Source organism: Mustela lutreola, chromosome 2 (assembly GCF_030435805.1).
Source record: "Mustela lutreola isolate mMusLut2 chromosome 2, mMusLut2.pri, whole genome shotgun sequence".
Lineage (NCBI taxonomy): Eukaryota > Metazoa > Chordata > Mammalia > Carnivora > Mustelidae > Mustela > Mustela lutreola.
In genome coordinates this window covers 128,146,558-128,167,409 of record NC_081291.1, presented here as the reverse complement: position 1 = coordinate 128,167,409, position 20,852 = coordinate 128,146,558, and the positions used below count along the sequence as shown (strand labels likewise).

Below are 20,852 nucleotides of genomic sequence, written 5' to 3'. Positions count from 1 at the left end.
CTTCAGCTTGCTTTTGGAGGACAGGGGCTGGGTGAAGTCAATTTCCAGTGGGGTTTTACTGTACGTAATTGTTCAGTACTTCTATTTATTTACTTCTCTTAAAAGCCTATTTTAGGTTTTTTCCCATTGACGTGCCCAGGTCAACTGGCTCCATTGTCTGTACTTCTATGCTAATCTATTCTGGGTTTTATCCTCTTAATCTTGACAGAGTTGTGGTTTACTTTAAATTTTTGGTCATATGTCTTCAAATTCCATGAAGTTTTCTATAACTGGCTCATCGACTTACCTACCACTTTAATTCCTGTCATTGGTTATTCCCTATAGCTTCTGAGTTCATTATGTGATATTCCAGTTTCCTATTTCTTTTACCTTCTTAAGTCCACTGACTTTTTGTTCTGTGTATCTCAGCTCTCTCTCTTAGAATCATATTAACCAAAACAGCTCTATCCCCAACATTCAAATTAGACTTCAAGATTTATAATTCTAAACTTTTATTCCTTAGCTTGTTTAAAACAAAACAAAACCCTTAGCAAATTTGCTAATATGATAAATGTTAGAAACATTTAAAATGGATAAAGATCTAAATTGACTTCTTTTAAATTTGACAGTTGATGTTTTCCTGAAGCTAAGCTGATAGAGGATTTACAGACATGTTTCCTTTTTATATTTTATCTGTGCTTTGAATTTTTACTTTGGTGTGCTAGCATTTGTGTCATCACTATTGGTACTTGTTATTGTTTTTTCTTTTTAAAAAAAAGAACTTTAAAATTACTTGCTTATCCAAATTGATTTCAACGTATATTCAGATTTATAGTGGAAATTACTTGAAGTCTTTATTGCTTATTTTTCCTATGTTAATATAAATTTTAATATTTGATAATGTAACATAGATCTATATCCTATTTCTGCTTCAGTGTGAATATGATATTGACTGTCTTTTGCATTTTTAGCCAGACTTTGTCATTCATGATGATGACCAGTCTCAATTCATTAATTAACTTACCCTAAATCATTTTGTGTTAATGTCTTTCAGTTGATCATGACCTCAAAAATGATGTTCTTCTAAAAAAGCAAAATAGTACACTAGACTTTCATGGAAATGAAAAAAATAAATTTAAAGACCTTAGAAAATTCACAGAAGTCAGTACATTATGAATCACAGGGTTCTTTCTGATTTTATTACTGTCTTCCCCTGAGTTACTTTACCTATCTCTTTCTCTTGCAGGAATTCCTAGTTTAGGTAAAGTTAATCTTAACACTGCACCTTATAATTTGTATCATTTGCATAATGTATTGTTTAGTTAGTTCTTTACTCTGCCTCTTTCTCAATGGTATGTAAATATAATGAGACCCAGAACCATTTCTGTGTTTTTTACTCTTTTGTCTTCAATGCCTTGTACAGGATCTGAGATTGTGAATTCTGCTCTTAAACTAAAATCGATTATCTTTTGAACCTGAGACCAAGATCCAGAGCAACTCTTCCCCTTTCTGAACTCAAGGCTTTTTGTTGAAGATTCCTCTGTCCTTCAAGGCTATTCCCTCTCAAAATGCTTCTAAGTTCTTTCACACCTCTGGGACCTTTTGCATAGATCTTCTTCTTTGGTCTGTTTTCCTGACTTTTAATATTCTTCTCATACATACATGAGCATTTCTTTTACACAACTTCATGCCTGTATGAATTAGTCACATGGTAACTCTGCTTTTTATCACAGAGTAATTCTCAAATGACTAATTGTCAAATGGATCTCATGTAAATTTATATGATTATTATCATTTTTATGTATTTGGTCTTTGTTTTCATCATATTATTTTTTTCTATACTCAGATAGCAAGAAAACGACACAAGGTTATTGGCACTTTTAGGAGTCCTCCTGGCCATACCCGACCCCCAGCTTCTCTTAAGCATATTCACCTAATGCCTCTTTCTCAAATTAAGAAGGTACTGGACATAAGAGAAACAGAAGGTATGTTCACTGGATAAACTGTTGGCAGAAAATAATTTTATTCATTGTAGGTTTGATTCAGTCCCTTTTGTTTTTGTTTTAAACTGGTAAACTCTCCTTTTATTTTTATTTTTAAAAATTTATTTATTTGAGAGAGAGAGCGCACAAGCGTGTGAGCTGGGGGAGGGGCAGAGAGAAGGGGAGGGAGACAGTCTCAAGCAGACTCACCACTGAGCATGGAGCCTGACATGGGTTTGATCTCATAACTTTGAGATCATGACCTGAGTTGAAATCAAGTGTTGGACGCTTAACCAACTGAGCCACCCAGGCACTCCTAAACTGGTAAATTATCTTTAAATACAGTTGGTTAATTTTTGTAATTTTTCTTAGATATCTATCCCCACTCTTCTCTCGGAACCTACTTGATATCTTACTTTTCTTAAATGAAAATGCTCTCTCAACCTGTGGGATATCTTCCATCCCTTAAGGGATAAAGTAGTTTTTAAATGGTTCTATGTCAAGATAGTGCCCTAGGGGCACCTAGGTGGCTCTGTGGGTTGGGCCTCTGCCTTCAGCTCAGGTCATTATCCCAGGGTCCTGGGATGGAGCCCCACATCCGGCTCTCCGCTCAGTGGGAAGCCTGCTTTCCCCTCTCTCTGCCTGCCTCTCTGCTTACTTGTGAGCTCTGTCAAATAAATAAATAAAATATTAAAAAAAAAATGTGAAAGTTAAAGATAGTGCCCTAATCTAGCTCTTACTACAACAAAACTTACTTTTATTTCTTCAGAATCCAAAAGAAATCACCAGTCTATTGCCTGTACTCTGCATCTTATTCCTTCCCTGTCAGCAATGGCTGCATTGCTAGAAATATGTTTAGGATATGGCTGGAAAAGAAGTACTTGAATAAATGCACCCAAAATAACTATGGTAGAATTAACATGGGTCAAATGTGTATTAAGGAGAGTTTCCTCTCAAGCTTGATAGTGTTAGGGAGATTCTCTGAAAGCCTGAAATTACCAAAAGTTTATACCTACCAAAACCTGTATCATCTGGTTAGTTGGCATCTAGTGATGTGTGTGTATGACCATATTTTAGATGTTAGACATAATGTTTTTATGGTGTAAGCTGGTTTCATTACTGATCCCGCCCACTAATAATGGAAAACTTTGAAGTTTATGAGAAACAAAGAAAACTTGAACAGCAACTTATATTGTTACCTTGATTTGATTGTCAGATTCTGGATTTATTAAGGGTTAAAATAGTGCATTTATTTAAATCACCTCCATATTTTTGGATTTGACTTATAGATTATAATTATTATTTAAAATAGGTTCTGTTTTAGCATTTTGGTCCAAAAACATTTTGTAACAGTTTTGATATTTGGATATTTTATTTCTTTGAACTTGATTTAAGTTACCAAATTAATCTTACAATACCATTTTAATTTAAAACTTAAATTTAGGAGTTCTAAGAAATGATATCATCTAATTCAAAAAACTATCTCATAGAAAATACTACTTAATGTCAGTAAATTTCATTGTTGGTTTCTTACATGGTACTTACTATTATAATTCTTACCAGTGTTTCAATGTAGTATGGATGTTCTTTGTCCAGTTAAAAATAGAGGGATAGAATGATCTCCTTGGGGGGAAAAAAAAATAGAGGGATAAAAAGGGTGGAGAAGAGATAACTTTATTGGAATTTATTGCTCTGAGGAAAGCTTGAATAAATCTATCATTTCTAAGGAGTAACACTTAATGTTTATACTTATTCTGGAACCTTAGATTGCCATAATGCTTTTGCCTTGCTTGTGAGGCCACCAACAGAGCGGGCAAATGTGCTGCTCAGTTTCCAGATGACATCAGAGGAACTTCCAAAAGAAAACTGGTTAAAGATGCTGTGTCGACATGTAGCCAATACCATTTGTAAAGCGGACGCTGTAAGTTCTTAAACAACTATTAAAATGAAAGCTTTAACTTCATTGCAATGCATTCAGACTAACTCTGTACCTTTCTGATGACTCGGTGATTATGAATGTAGAAGAGTTTTAGTTTTACGTGAATTGAGGAAAACTGGTTTAAAAAGCTGTTTTGGAAAAGATTTTTAAAAATATAGACACACGGACATTTTGAGTCCCTAACTTACAGATAGGTCCTCAAAGCCTAATAGCTTCTGTGCCTTTCTGACTTGTGAGGCTTTTGGGACTTGTTCTGATGTACCCTGAGATTTTTTTTTTTTTTAATTTTATTTATTTATTTGACAGATAGAGATCACAAGTAGGCAGAGAAGCAGGCAGGCAGAGAAAGGAAGGGAAGCAGGCACCCTGCTGAGCAGAGAGCCTGATATGGGGCTCGATCCCAGGACCCTGGGATCATGACCTGAGCTGAAGGCAGCAGCTTTAACCCACTGAGCCACCCAGGCGCCCCATACCCTGAGTTTTTTATTGGTGCTCTATGACCTGGCTGTTTGTAAAATAGAGGGTATCTTGTTCTAATCTTTTATCTTATTGAAAGCAATAGATGAGTTGTAGCAAGCTGTTTTTTCTGTTCGGCAAGTTGCCTATCCGGTTTTCTCAGCCCAACCTCTGAAAATCAGATACCATTATAAATATATAATTATCTTACACAGTTTAACGTGCAAATACATTAGAAAATCAAATTACTAAAGTTAAATGACTCACAGAAATCAGAGAGCCTGTAGGAGATCTTGGATGAAATCTAGATCCCTTAACAGATAATTTGATTTCTTCATTATATATGGGAGAGACATGTGAAAGACAGATATAGACCCTTCCGTCCTTGTACAAATGACATAGATAGAGGAGAATGTATTGATAAACCACCCTTTTCAGTACAGTAGCACTATAATGGAAATTTGCCTTGGACATTCCTGTTGGAATATTATTTTATCATAGTTAAGTCTGACCTTGAAGACTATTGAGGTATAATTTTAGTGGTTTATAGAGTAGATAATATTTGACTAAAACCTCCTACTTAAGTGTTAAGAACAATTAACAGACTTTTTTTTTAATAAGGAGGAGATTTAAGTTTCTTTTTCTTTCTTTTTTTTTTTTTTTTTTTCCGAGAGAGAGAGGATGAGAGCACAAGTTGGCAGAGAGGTAGGCTCTCCTCTGATCAGGGAGCCTGATGCCGTACTCGATCCAAGGAACCTAGGATCATGACTGGAGCTGAAGGCAGACACTAATGACTGAGCCATTCAGGCACCCGAGATTTCAGTTTTTGACAGGGAAAACCAAAGAATAAAATCCTGAGATTAACTACTTTGTCGTAATTGTCATTTACAGAACACTTCATCCAGCATGATTTGTTTTGTTTTTGTTTTTTTAATTTCTATGGGCCAACAATATGTTGTTATAAGTAAAAGATTGTTCCACAAAAAGGTTCACAGAAGGCTAGTGCATATAACAGTACTAGCTTGAAAAATGATGGAGACAGCTTTTGTTAGAAAGTTTACAAAATGCTCATTGTTAGGAGGAATTTTTTTTTTCACAGCTCTCTAAGAATGCATATACAAAATGGATTACTGCCTATTATAGAAATTACTCCTACATTTATCATGTCAGACTAGATGGCTTATATAGTTATTTCCAAATTTATAACCATAATACTGAAGTGCTATCAATGGAAAAATTTTCGTAAATTTATTAGCCATAGTATGGCTAATAATTCTGGAACTAAAATGTAAACAGCTAATGGAAACATTTTATACATTAGCCACAAGATGGCAGCAAATGTTTAACTATGTCCTGATTTATACTTAAATCACAAAATTCTTTCAAGTTGCGAAATTTTGTTACTACGAAATATTTTGTAAATTGCGATATTCTCACTGACTTCAGTTGAGTTCTTTCCCACATTTAAGATACTACATAGAGTAAATTTTAAAAAGCCCCGAGTTGATATCTTAACCATTTGATAACATTTGCCTGTTGAAGATTTCTAAATAAACACACATACACACACACATTGTAAAAGATAAAATTTTCTTGATTCTTTCAATCAGTAGTTTTTGTCCTTCTATTACAAATTTTGGGTTACCTAAACAATGGCAGCTTGCTTAATTAAGAGTCAAAGTAATACAGCTGTCTTATTCTGTACTGTTTCATTCTTCATGCCCATTTATAAATGACTTAAGAATTTTAAGCTGAAATGAAACCTAATCTAACCTCATTATTTTACCTGTGACATTAAGGCCAAGAATATAAAGCTTACATTAGAATCCAGGTATTCCAATTCTTGGTTAAACCCTTTTGTATAGCTTTTCTCGCCATGGGTATGGTGTCCCATTGTCTGTTCATTTAGAATTTAACATTAGAGTTTTAATCTGTTGAGAGTTTTATTCTCAGAATACTTAGGTTTGTATTTTTGGTCTCTTGCCAGCATGTAGCCTTTAAATGTATGGTCCATACTCTTAAGGTTCATATATTGCCTAAGGCCAGATGGTAGTTTTCTAAAGTCATTGCAGATTTCTAATCTCAAATATCAAAAGTATAATTTATTAACAAGTGGATTTAAACAATGTTATTCTTCCACTACCCCTACTTTGAATAGTTTAGAGGAAGTAATTTGAAAATTAAATGCCCAATGCTGCAGCTCAGTTCTTTTACTACTAATTCTTCAGATTTCTTTAAAAAAATATTATTTTTTAAAAATATTAAGTTTTAATATTTTAGTTAAATCACTACTGGCTACTTTTCAGTAGCAATATTCATTCTTAGAAATTCTGTTTACAAGTTTAAGAACTAGCTACATGAATAATAGACTGAAAGTAGAACATGTAAGAATTTGTGCTTCTGAGCCAATGTTATTTATAATGGAGTTATTATGATTTGTACTTAAAATTATTCTGCTGGTTATTAGCCACACATAATAAGTTGCTAATATAAATATTTGTTATTGGTACTATTTTAATTTGGCTAAAGCAGACATTCTGAGTTGTAAATATGATTATAGAGCTTGAGGAAATCACTGACGCACAAGCTAAGGGGAGGCATTACTAGTTATTTTTTCTTTAGCATCTGTGTTTGAGGACTAGTAGGAGAGGAGAGCTTAAAGAAAAAAGGGTCCGATAACTCACGTGTGTGGGCTCATTAGCTCAAGATGTCAGAAATGCTGGAAAATTTCTTTTGAATTAATACCCATGAATACATTTGTAGCGGAGATTTAATTTCTCCTGAAATTAATATGTCTCTCATTGGTAGAAATCGATGACTACTTTATTTATTTCTTTTTTTTTTTTTGAAGATTTTATTTATTTATTTGACAGAGATCACAATTAGGCAGAGAGGCAGGGAGAGAGAGAGAGAGAGGAGGAAGCAGGCTCCCCCCGCTGAGCAGAGAGCCTGATGCGGGGCTCCATCCCAGGACCCTGAGATCATGACCTGAGCCAAAGGCAGAGGCCTTAAGCCACTGAGCCACCCAGGTGCCCCCAGTTACTACTTTCTAATCTTAAAATTTGCAGATCTGTCTTTAGAACGAGTCTTAGGTACATGTGAATTTGGGGCTTATTGAAGAACTCCTTCCCTTTTTAGCCTTTAATCCTTGAGATATGTTGAAATCATGAAATGTTTTTAGAATTATATTAGTATGTTATTAAAAGTGAGTTTTAGTTCTAGCATAAATTTTATTTTTATTTTGGAAATTTAGAAGAGTAAAGTTTTTTTGGACGATTAATTTAGAGGAAAGAGTAAAGTTTTTATTTGGAGGGACTTTGCTTTTACTGATAATTACTTTTTAAAAAGTCTGGTATGTGGTTATGCTGTATTTTATTTATTAATTTCTAATATTCGAGAACATTTTATAATATCAGTGGAATTTTAATCTTAAGACAAGTTCAGCTTTTTTTACATTTCAGTGTTGGGTACTATAAAAGATAGTAAAAATAATTATGGTCAAAATTATTTAATCAAAACTTTAAATGCTTGATGTTAGTCTTCATACAATTTACTTTTTGACATAAAGTTCTTTGGTTGCAAGAAAGAACATTTAATTTACTTCACTAATAGGAATATCTCTTAAGGTGGGCTGGTGTCTTCTTGGTATTTCTTCTGCTATTGATTTTTAGCATAGTTGCCTGGAATTGTATAAATGGAGTTGAGTGGAGAGGTACTCATCAGGTTTATAAGAGTACATTAACTGATTACTATGGTAATGAAGTAGATGAGTAGTGCAATTGCCTAGTATTTTTGAGGCCAATAGGTTAAGCCTAAGGAGTTTAGCCAAGATTCAGGTATAAAAAGCTCACACAAGATATAGTATGAAGCCAAGTTGAGAGCTTAAGAAAAGAACAAAACCATATATCACTCTTTCTGGCAATGGTTATGGTGAATTTCCCACCATTTCCCTGAGGCTTTAGACAGTCTCAGTATCCAATCCTCTGCAGAATTGCATGTCTGAGAGGCGTGAGTGGGGACGAGAGAGGAAAACTTGGGGAAAGACCAGGTCACGACAGTACGCCCAGGGTAGGTTTTTTCAGTATTTGGAATAGAGAGAATGGGAACTGTTAATAAGATAAGACTAGTAGAAGAAAACCTTGGAATAATAAAGAAGAGTTTCTCCTACTTTACATTTTTGTCTGTGATTTGCCCTATTTGCCTTTCTCTGTGTAGAGAGAACTAAAGGAAGTGTTTCCATCTTTATATCTTAGCAAACAGCTATACGTCTTCTCAGCCTCTAGAGCTACCTAGGTGCTTAGTCTTTCAGGCATTCTGAACCCAGAGCTTCTAGAAATGTAAAAGACCTCCTATCTTTGTACCCTAACCAAATTAGAAGTAGTTTATTTGTTTGTTGAGAGAAAACAGGAAGCCATCTGGTCTCTTTTCAGTTCAAAGTTTGTTATTATATGCTTAATAGTTAAGATAGCAATAGGAAAATATCTCTTATCTTTATTAGCAACTGCTTAGGGGATTTCGTTTTATATTCATATTGTGAATTTTACTCTGTAATTTAAATGGAAAAATAATATTTGCACATAAGAAAAAATCAAATGGAGGAAGTATACACCAGTAAAACATATGCACCTGTCCCACTAGTCTTTTTTTCAGCAGTGCAACTTTTGACAGTTTCATCTGTCTTTCCAGAAAAAAAGAGTGTAGACACATCAATTTCTGGTTAGATGTATTCTTAGGTAATTTTCTATCTATAATTCTATTCATAAATGAGATCTTTTAGCTAAATTGTTTTCTAGCTGTCTTGTATGTAGGTTAATGTTTGATATGGATGTTAGTTTTGTAACTAGTCACTTTTATTAAATTAATTCTCCTATAGCTTCTAATTGTGTCCCACCTAATTCTATTGGACCTTTCAGTGTTTAATTTTTTTCAAGATTTATTTATTTGAGAGAGAGAGGGCGTGTGCATGAGCAGGAGGAGCAGAGAGAGAGGGAAAGACGATCTTAAGCAGACTCTATCCTGAGCGTGGAGCCCACTGTGGGGCTCGATCTCACAACTATGAGATCATGACCTGAGCCCAAAACTGAGAGTCTGACATTTAACTGACTTCACCACCCAGGCATCCCTTAAGTGTTTAATTTTTTTAAAATGTCTTGGGTTGACCAATTTAGAGTGAGCATTGATGAATTACTTTGAATTTTGAAAACAAAACATCATGAAGGAGGAGATATTTGTGTCAAAACATCCATTTTCTGAATTTCCTTTTGTATCTAGGAGCATAAAAAACTTCTAGCAAATAGGTTTTTAATATATATTTGTTTATTGAATGAAAGCCAGTTTGAAATGAAATCATATGAAACTAAAATTGAAAATGAAATGAGAACAAAATCAAATTCATAATACTAAAGTTATAGCTGTGCTTAGTTTATGGTATCATATGTACAGCAATGAAGGAAATGTGATCCTTTTATTATAAGATGTAGGAAATCTTAATGCAGAACCTTACAGGTGTATGTGAATGGGGATAAGGAAGACTCAGGGATAGGCAGAGCTTGAATCACAATCCTGACTGCTTTGTTTCTCATAAATACATATAAATAGTTTTTATTTTATTTTTTTTTAAAGACTTATTTATTTTAGAGAGCAAGCTCATGAGAGAGCATGGCAGTTGGCTGGAGGGGGGCAGGAGCAGAGGGAGAGAGTCCTCAGCAGACTCCCCGCTGAGCGTGGAGCCCAACACAGGGCTCTATTTCATGATCCTGAGATCATGACCTGAGCCAAAACCAAGAATTGAGGCTTAACTGACTGTGCCATCCAGGTGCCCCTCAGTAGTTTTTCTCTATGTTGGCAGTAACCAACTAGAAAGTATAGGAAAGGAAGACCCCTCTTTCTAATAAAACTTGGTATAAATTTAGGAATAGCCTTGTAAGAGATAAATGAAAGTTTTCTATTTTAAGGAAACTATATAATACTTTGCAGAGAAATCTATGATGTTCCTGAATGAGAATGCTGCAATTCTTTGTAGTTCTTATAAAATCCTACAGGAAATTTCTGGATTTTGACAGAATGACTCCAAAGATAATTTTTAAAGAAAAAGCAATTATAAAAAAAGTAAAGAACTGTACTTCTTTTATGAGATACTACATTTTTAAAGTTACAATGATAAGTACATTACTGCAAAATGAAAAGGATAAATGTCCGTGAAATAAGACTTTACACATGATAAATATAGTACTTTAACAATTTAATAAGATTGTTAATATATGGTGCTACGATAGTTGGTTAAATACGTAGGGAAGATTAGATATATATCCTAACCTCATATCGACATAAGTATGTAGGTAGAGTCGTGAGTTAAAAGTGAAACCATTTAAAAAACTTGTAAGAAAATGTAGTTGTAGGTGGTGAATGTTGAATCTTGTTTTGCTTTCTTTGATGTTGAGTTTTAGGCATTCTCTATATATTCTGGATATTAATCCCTTCTCAGATACGTCAGTTATATGATGTATATTTTCTCCTGTTCTGTTGGATTGCCACCTACTTAGTTGATAGAGTCTTTTGTACAACGTTTACCAATTTTTATTAAATCTCTTTTTTTGTTTTTCTTTTGTTGCCTCTGCCTGTGGTGTTATCTCCAAGATAGTACTGTTAAATCTAGTATCTTGAAGGTTTTGACCTATGTATTCTTATCTTATAAGAGTTTTATAGTTTTAGTTCTTATATTTAGATCTTTGATCTATTTTGAATTAATTTTTGTGTGTGATATAAGGTAAGGATCCAGCTTTATTCTTTTGCCTCTGGATATCTAGTTTTCCCAGCATCTTTGTTGAAAAGGCTGTACTTTTCCTATTGAATAATCTTAATGCCCTTGTCAAATCACTTGACCATATTATATGAGGGTTTATTTCTGGGCTCTCCATTCTGTTTCATTCCATTCTATTCTATATCTTAATGCCAATACAGTACTATTTTGATTATAGTAGTCTTCTTTTTTTAAGATTTATTTATTTTAGAGAGAGAGAAGAGAGTGGGGGTTAGGTAGAGGGGCAGGAATTCTCCAGCAACTCCCTGCTGAGGGAGGAGCCTGGCATAGGGCTCAATCCCGTGACCCCAAGATCGGGACCTGAATTGAAATCAAGAGTCAGATGCTCAACCAACTGAGCCACCCAGGCACCCTTTAGTAGCAGGTTTTTATTTTATTTATTTATTTTAATATTTTATTTATTTGACAGGGAGAAATCATAACGAGGCAGAGAGTCAGGCAGAGAGAGAGGAGGAAGCAGGCTCCCCGCTGAGTCGAGAGCCTGATTCGGGGCTTGATCCCAGGACCCTGGGATCATGACCTGAGCTGAATTCAGGCAGAGGCTTTTACCCACTGAGCCACCCAGGCGCCCCAGTAGTAGGTTCTTAAACCAAGAAGATTGAGACTGCCAACTTTGTGCCTTTTTCCCAGGATTGTCTTGACTATTTGGGGCCCCTTGTGATTGCATATGAACTTTGGCATGAAAATTTTTTTTTCTTTGCCAAAAAGTCGCTGGGATTTTGATAAGGATTTTATCAAATCTGTAGATTGCTTTGGGTAGTACTGACATGTTAATATTAAATCTTCCAATTCAAGAACACAGGATATTTTTCCAGTTATTCATGTATTTTTTAATTCCTTTCAGCAACAACATTTTGTAGTTTACAATGTATGTCTTTCATCTCTTTGATTAAGTTTATTCCTAAGTATTTTATTTTTTTCTGATGTGATATTTCTTAAGGAGAAGAAAGTAGAGGCATTTTGTGTTAGAAAATAATGAAATGATAAAATTAATTATCTTATAATCAGAAGAGACTTTTATCATCTGTTCATTAATAGTAATTCCTTTGAGTATATAATGATATGGAAAACCATAATATACAGCTAATTGAAAAATATAAGATATAAAACTGAATAGAACCACTCCAATTTTGTTAAAATAAAACATTTTTGTATATAAAAATATATGTAAGAAGTGTGTGTAAATGTAAATAACAAATGACACTTAATTTGTTATTTTAATAGCAAATGATACTTGGTGGGTGTGGAGGCCAAGAAAAACAAATAGTTAACTTGCAGAGATCACAACCCTGCAAGACAGGAGTCTCCCTTGGTTTACAAATGTCCTAGAGATTTACAAGTAACTCAGTTCCTCAAGCCCTAACATCACCCTCCTCTCCATAAAACTGAAGGAGGCTGAGGCTGAAGAAAATGGAAACAAAGTTAAACCTAAATCTCACTAACAAGAACCCTTGTTAGGAGAAATGTGACATTCCACCAGGAAACTCCCAATTGTTGTCATGTTCGTGCCTCTTCAGAGGGAGAACGGCCTTGACTTGATAATAACCAGGACTTCAATATCCTGACAGTCTTCTTTACCCTGATAGCCCTTCTGAACATCCCCTTTGTCCTCACCTACTGCTGAGCCAGCAGTCGTGGCCCAATTATCTACTGCCGAGTCCACCCCCACTCTGTCTTTAAAAACTCTGACTGTAATCCAGTTCCGGGTCCAAGTCCCTACTCCGCTGTACCGGGTATACTTGGGCCCAAGCTTAAGCTTTTAAATAAACCCTTGTGTGATTGCATCGGTGTTGGCTCCTTGGTGGTCTCAGACATGAAAACTTGGGCATAACAGTGGGTAATTTTCTTATTTTTAAATTTTTCTTTCAAATTTTCTATAATGGAATTATTATTTTTTTATACTCAGGAAAAATATTAATAGCATTTTAAAAAGTTACTGATGGGGGCGCCTGGGTGGCTCAATGGGTTAAAGCCTCTGCCTTCAGCTCAGGTCATGATCCTAGGGTTCTGGGATCAAGCCCCGCATCAGGCTCTCTGCTCAGCAGGGAGCCTGCTTCCCCCTCTCTCTGTCTCTGCCTGCCTCTCTGCCCACTTGTGATCTGTCTGTCAAATAAATAAATCAAAAAAATAAATAAATAAATAAATAAATAAATAAATAAATAAATAAATAAAAAGTTACTGATGATTGCAAATAATATTACCTCATCAGAATTCGATAAGTGACAGTCTTAGCAAATGGACAAAGTGGAAAGAGAGGGTCTGGAATAGGCATGGTGAATTTGCTTGTTTTAAGAAGCTTTGGCAAAATCAAGCCTGTCTATTGGATGTCAATGGTAGAGAGCCAAAACAAGCAAACTGTAGAGTATGATTTTTAAGACTATTATTTGCAAGGGGGTTTAACATTTTATTTCAAAGAACTACTGTGCATTGTCTTGTGTCATAATTCCTGTGGATTAAATATGCAGATATTTTCTACATTTTGCATTTGAGAACATTTTCAGAAAAACCAATATTCACAAGGTTGTATTAAATTCTCTCTAGCCACAGAATGACAGTGGTGGAGGATAGTCTCAATAGTGCTAGACTAGCGGGGAAGCTTGATTCATGACCTAGATTTATAAATTTAAAGTGCAAATTGGTTATAGGAGTATGCAAAAATATTTTGTCTCCCCTGCTTTTTTCAAAAAGCCCAAATGAAATTTGAGCAAGTGATATTTTGGATTACTTGAAAATTAGTTGTCTCATTTAAGGTTAATTTTGATCAGTGTTCTTGGCCTATATGAACTCTTTGACTCCTTTTAGAATGTAACATAAACTACAAACCTAACTCCTCAGAAAACTGACCTTTGCATTTATGAACACACAGAATTCTGCACAGGATTTCAGGGAGGTTGCCTACCTCCTGTTTCTATCCATTAGCACTCCTAGGATCACAGATTCAGAACCTCCAATTTAGAATCCATCTAGATGTTGGCTGAGGAAGAAAGGAAAAAGGAAAAAGTCTAAGTTTTAATTTGAGATAATCTCAAGGAAATTGTTTCTTGATGTTGGTTTTATAGCAGACTTTATACTGAAGCATTATGTCCACTAAGGTTCTAACTTGTTGGTTTTAAGGTTGTTAAAAAGATTTTGTATTGAGTTCTTGTTTCAGTTGCTTTGGTGTCCATAGTCCTTGGAATGTATTTTTCACTTAGTGAATGCTAATTTTTTACTCTCCTTAAATTAGTACACTTAAGAGTTGAAATTATGTCAAGCATATAAAAAGCCCAAGTAGCTTCGTTTGTATATACTCCCATGTGCTTAGAGCCTTGATTTTAGAAACAGTTGTGTATTTTTATTTTGTTTTACTTATTTATTTTAAAATAATAAAAAAGGGTTATTTTTTCAACAGGAGAATCTTATCTATAGTGCTGATCCAGAATCCTTTGAAGTAAATACTAAAGATATGGACAGTACATTGAGTAGAGCATCTAGAGCAATTAAAAAGACTTCAAAAAAGGTGAATCTTAGCTTATTATTTAACGTCTATCTCCAAAATGTATTTTTCAGAGTATACTAAAATAATATTGCCATAAATACCAGTATAAGGATAGTCTAACAGAGCTGTTTTCTTGGTTCTAGGAAATGGCGCATAGAGATAATAGTTTTAGTTCAGCAAATTCTTTTGCTCAGTAATTATAACAACTTGTTATCCCTCCCATTCTTGTTATAGTGATGCTTCTATGCACCATGCTTCACTATAAATGTACTGGTGATCGTTTAGATGTAGATATGTGTACATTCATCTTAAATATTGCCTCAGATATTTTTTGGCAATGGGCACTGACAGAATCAGGAGACCTGGGATCTATTCTTGACCATAAGTATGTTTTAGTTTCCTAATGATGATCATCACTTCCCTTCTTAACCTATTAGAGTTGAGGACTATGTAAGAATGTTGGCAATGGGGTATTTATTTATTCATTTAAAGTGGGCTCCAAGCCTAGCATGGAGCCCAATATGGGGCTTGAACTCACTACCCTGAGGCAAAATCAAGTCAGATAACTGACTGAGCCACCCAGGCGCTCCATGTAATGGGACATCTTAAAAGTAGAACTAGAATTTTAATAGTTCGAGCAAAATTTGCAGTCATGATCTACAATTTTTTGTTATTGTTTTCTTTGTTTTTGAGGGGAGGCCTTCTACTTTATTTAACCATCTTTGTATCTCCCAGCGTTTAATGTATACTAATAAACATGTTGAATAATGTCAAATGAGCTCTTTCACTTTTTTAATAAATAACTTGAGGTTCAAGTGGCCTTGGACTAAAGATTTCACAACCAAATTTTAGCAGAATCCAATAAAAACCCAGGTTTCTAATTTCCCAGGCCAGGTTTTTCCAGCCTGCTTTCTTTCTCCCTTTGGGCTGTAGTGCTTTATGAGTGCATGGTGGAATAGTCTGCAATATAGTACTTCATCTTCTCACACAGTTTTGTCCAAAGAAATTCTAATTCTGCCATATACCATTTGTAGAAAAACGTCATGTATATTTGGCATTGTTTATATTCTCATCAGTTGTATTAGATTTATCTATGCCTAATTAATTGTGACTCCTTTTATCTCTAGGTTACAAGAGCATTCTCTTTTTCAAAAACTCCAAAAAGAGCTCTGCGAAGGGCCCTTATGACATCCCAAAGCTCAATGGAGGGAAGAAGTCCTTCCAGCAATGACAAGCATGTAATGAGTCGTCTGTCTAGCACATCATCATTAGCAGTAAGTGGCTTTGATCTAATGGGCTAAAGACTTACTCGTATTTATGGAGTTGGTATGGAATTTGTGAACTTTTTGAAGATGGAAGTCTTAATAAGTCTCTTTTTTTAAAATCTCTAAACTTTTAGCCTCTTTATTGGGTAAAGGTAACTGAGAGAAACTTCATTTAATGAACTAGAGACATACTTAGTGTATAATTTGATATGAAATTTTATTGGGATTGAGATACATTCAAAAATCTAAGAAAAGGAACATGTTTTATTTAGGCCCCTCACTTTAGTGTAAATAATAAAATGGTTCTGTTTATGGAGATTGGCTCCAAGAATATAGTGGAGATTGAGGTTTTTTGTTTTTAAACTATTTCTCTGATGAGTAGAATATAATGAGGGTGATATGGATTCTAAATTCATATGTGGAGGATGATATAGTTCTAAATTTTTTAATGTTTTAAATATTTTTAAGTGTTTTCTGAATAATTCAAATTCCTAGTGATGTCAGAATTATTAGATAATTAATATTAGGGACATTTCTAACATTTATTACTGTCACTAACTATATGAGTGATGTATCTCTATCTGTTCTTTATAAAATTATTATTGATCTAATCTACTAAGGTTAAGAAAAGCAAGTGACTCTTACTTCTTAGTTGTGTTTCCTTCAGTAAGTTTCTTATTCTCTTATCTTCATTTTTGCAGCTGAGAAGAAAAGAGGTTAAAAGTACTTAACCATATAGGGTTAAGTATAAGGACTAAACACACACACACACACATACACACACACACACACACACAATGTGATTATCTAATGAGAAACAGTTTGAATAGTGGTTATCAACATGAACTCTGGAACTCACATGTTCAAATCCTGGCTCTGCTATTTGCTAGCTGTATGACTTTTGGCAAGTTATTAAAGATCTCTCTGTTTCAATTTCACTATCAGTTAGATGAATTTAAGGTAGTAGTTGTAAGGATTAAATAAGTTTATATATGCAAATTGCTTTGAATAGTTCCTGGCACATAGTGAATGGCCTACTGTTTTCTGAATGGTTACCTTTTATTATATGAAATTTATAGATAAGGTACTTCATACACAAGAACTCTTATTTATTTATTTATTTTTTAAGGCAGTTCAGTCTCTAACCCAGAGACTTACAGTTTAACCTATGAGTATGTTTACACAAATTTTGGAGGAAGGTCAGCCTTCTAGTGGGAGGGAAGTTATGCTTGATAATATAAATATATGCAAAGAAATTTGATAAAATGAATTAAAGTGGACAAAATACAGTTAGGCCAAAGTACTGCCCCTTCTTTATATCCTGCATCTATATAACTGTAACTATTATAAGCATTGCTTTTCAAATGAATGTAATTGGATTTTACAGGAAATTTTTAGAAAATTATTTATGGTTTTGTCACTTTTCTGTAGATAATATAAATAAGAAGTACTTAAAATATCTTTAAGACATTCATGTCCTCTTCTCAATTGCTTATTTCTGTTCTAACAGATTGTCCATTCTGTTTCCACAAGCAATATAATTGGATTTACTAAGCATGTTTATGTACAGCGCTCAAACTCTACTGGTGGGCGCTCTCAAAACTCCTGGTTTCGATCTGTCCGTCATTCTGCCTCACGAGCTAGTTTTTCAGAGATACTAGAAGGAAGTATTGATTTTTCAAATTTCAAAAAAAGTCCTATCCAAGTCATCTTTGACATTTGTGAAGAATTAGGAGATATGCCAAGCAATAATGGAAACAAGCCTCGTGAAAATTTAATGTGAGCTTATTAGCTATTTGAAATTTATATTTGTGAAAAAAGAAAGTATTCTTTCTTCACTAAATCATTATTAGGTGGGTGGGTACTTCTGAATTCACAACTTTATAACTGCTTCGAATTCATAACAATTTAAGCTTAATAGAGATTCCTTGTGTATTGGCACATAAAAATTTTTTGCTAGGTAATTTACTCTTACGTCCAGAAAAAAATCAATCCCCTTAGAAATTTTCCAATTTATGAAAATGATCATTTTACAAGAATAGTAATAATTTTGATGTAAAGTAGATTTTTATTCCAAATCTAATTCTTAATCTTAGATTTATGACATTTATATAAAATTCATGCTTTTTAATATGGCAAATCATAAACATTTCCCTTGAAGAAAATGTAAGCTTTTATACTATCTACTTAAATCATCTTTGTTATCACCTGAATGGTAATTCTTTACCAACCTAGCTCTTTAAATACTACATTTTACTACCTTGTTGATGAGAATTTACAGCCAGCTACCTTGTTGGCTCTAACTTTAGTTATAGTTAGACATTCATGTATGTTAAAATAAAGCAGTAGCTTTCTTTTATAATTCATTTTGTTTTATACCTGCTCTGAAGTTTTTGGTGTTCTTGTACGTGTTCCTTTGTTATTATTGAAAATTCTTATGATGTTTAACTTTGACCTCTGAAACAATAAATTTAGATAGCTTAGTAACTTAATAATCTATTATCAGAAGTGCTGCTATTTTGCTCAATTTTTATATGGAGCAAAATTATATACCTACACCTATGTATGGATTATACACATAATACAAAAACTGTAGGAATGTATGACCTTTAATTTTAGAGAATTATTTTTCATGAAGTAATTTCACTCCTCTTAATTTTGCTTTATGATTAAGAAGAAACCAGTAGGGTTTGTCTTTTTACCTCAAAAATTTACTGATTTATAGTTTTCTCAAAGAACCTGAAACAGTCTTTAATGTCACACCGAAATACCCTATTAGCAGTAAACCAGTTGAGTTAATATGTAGTTAACTAGCCTGTCCATTTGTTTTTTGTTTTCGAAATGCTAAAACAGTTTTAATTATGTTTTCTTCCTATCCCCCTTCCCCTCATTTAAATTATTTTATTTATTTAAAGAGTTTAGAATTTTGGATGTTTTAAAATTAATTGTTGTGTTAATTTGTAAAATAATATGCATCATGCTAAACTACGTTATAATTTTTTAAAAGAAAAATGTAAATATAAAAATATTTGTCTTGTCTTTACAGGGTATCCCATCTCCCTCCCTTGTCAGCCTGCCTTCCTTCTTTGAAAGAAGAAGTCATACTTTAAGCAGATCTACAACTCATTTGATATGAAGCTTAAAAAATGTTAATTTATAGCAACTTATAAACACTTCATACTCAAGAAACTGACTTAAATGGTACTTGTCATAAGCACTTGGTGAAAGCTGGAAAGAATATATAGGTAACACTAAAACTATGTCATTTGATTTTCTTCTTGAAAGAGTAAGATTAACCTCTTACATATTTTGAGTTAATTCATGTAAAAAATTATATTGATTTTGATGTAATTTTTCTCTTTGCTTGAATCTTTCATTTGAAGACCAATAATTTAAGTTATTCATGATATTAGTAGCTTTGCAACTTGACAATACTAAATAAATTTTATTGGTGGTTGCCAAATACTGCTGTGAATCTCTCTGTATATTGTCCATGAATGAATTTTTTGAAATACCTATTTGTGTATCTCAGTTTGTGAAGAGATTTAGTAATATCACAGAACTTACTAGATAAAACACCTGCACAGATTCCCAGTTAATAGTGGGGACTTGTTTCACCTATGCTGTTTGTAGTAGTTATTTAACTGCTCCTATTGCAGTTTATTGTATTCTCAAATGTTTTCAAGATCTAGAGTGTGGATTTTAAAAGATTTGCCCTCATTAACAAGAATAATAGTTAAAGGAGATGTTTCAAAATATTTTTGCAAATTGAGATAAGAACAGAAAGATTAAAGAATAATGTATATTTTGACAAATATGGTATTGGTGTATACTTGTTACTTTTTCAGGGACCATATATTTTGGGTGATTTTAGCCACTAGCAAATCTTCATTTAGTTTGATAGTGTGAGGAATTTTATTTTGAAGTATAAGACCATGGGGAAATTGTGGTATAGACTGTTATACATTTTATGAAATAATTCTAAAATTGACATCAATTTTACCAATCTGCAGTAAAATACATAGGTACTTGTATGGTCTGCCTTTTATTTTGGTCCCATAATTAAATGTAAAATCAAATACATTTATTTGCTGTTGTAAGATATCTTTCAAACCTGATGTTAATTTTCACAATAGGTTTTTTTTTTTTAATAGTGATACAAAATAATCAAGTTTCTATAAATTTTTTTATTTTTATTTCCTATTTGTTTAGGGAGTACTGTAAACACTTAATTGTCATTTAACAATTTCCAGTCATCTGCTTTAATAGTTTAACTGACTATAGATTTTTTTCTATACCACATATTTGCCATTTTTAAATAGTAAATCACTCAACTGATAAATTTTAAAAGCAGTTGTATTAATAAGAACTTTGTAAATAAATAATTAAAACTCAAGTATATTTTGTTTCATGTTTTTTGTTGTTTTTTTAAAGATTTATTTGTTTATTTTGGAGAGAGGGGGAGAGGAGCAGAAGGAATGGGAGAATGAGACCTTCCAGCAGACTCCCTGCTGAGCATGGAGTATGTTGCTGGGCTCCATCACAAGACCCTGAGATCATGACCTGAGCTGAAATCAAGAGTTGGACGTGGTACCAACTGAGCCACCCAGGCACCCCTGTTTCGTGTTTTAAACAATTCCTTTACACCAATTTTCATAGGTCAGTATGAATGCTTAAATCAACTTCTCTCACATATTTGCTTGCCTATTTATTTGCTCATTCCTTTCTCCTTTAACATTTCTAAGCATTATATATACTGAGCTATATGTAGGACAGCAATTTTTAAAAAAATTATTTATTAGAAAGCATGAGCAGGAAGTTGTGAGGGGAGAGGGAGAAACAAACTCCCTGCTAAGCGTGGAGCCCCATGTGGGGTTTGATCCTCTTACCCTGAGATCGTGACCTGAGCTGAAGTAAGATGCTTAATGGACTG

General features: G+C 33.6%; 1 protein-coding gene and 1 pseudogene across 10 annotated transcripts in view; one reads left to right on the top strand and one right to left on the bottom strand.

Annotated features, from left to right (window-relative positions):
* ECT2 (epithelial cell transforming 2) overlaps positions 1-20,315 on the top strand; it is a 62,774-nt gene extending 42,459 nt beyond the window's left edge. For 6 of the 10 annotated variants that reach the window (XM_059163456.1, XM_059163458.1, XM_059163454.1 and 3 more), the window contains 6 exons: positions 1,826-1,964; positions 3,728-3,882; positions 14,568-14,675; positions 15,782-15,928; positions 17,430-17,698; positions 18,966-20,315. In XM_059163456.1, the coding sequence (XP_059019439.1) occupies positions 1,826-1,964; positions 3,728-3,882; positions 14,568-14,675; positions 15,782-15,928; positions 17,430-17,698; positions 18,966-19,029 (882 nt within the window). In that variant the 3' untranslated portion in view covers positions 19,030-20,315. The remainder of the gene's footprint in view (positions 1-1,825; positions 1,965-3,727; positions 3,883-14,567; positions 14,676-15,781; positions 15,929-17,429; positions 17,699-18,965) is intronic. The other 4 variants (XM_059163464.1, XM_059163461.1, XM_059163463.1 and 1 more) reach the window with 1 other exon arrangement.
* Positions 7,907-8,302, bottom strand: LOC131826036 (phosphatidylinositol N-acetylglucosaminyltransferase subunit P-like; annotated as a pseudogene).
* Positions 20,316-20,852: the final 537 nt, after the last annotated feature.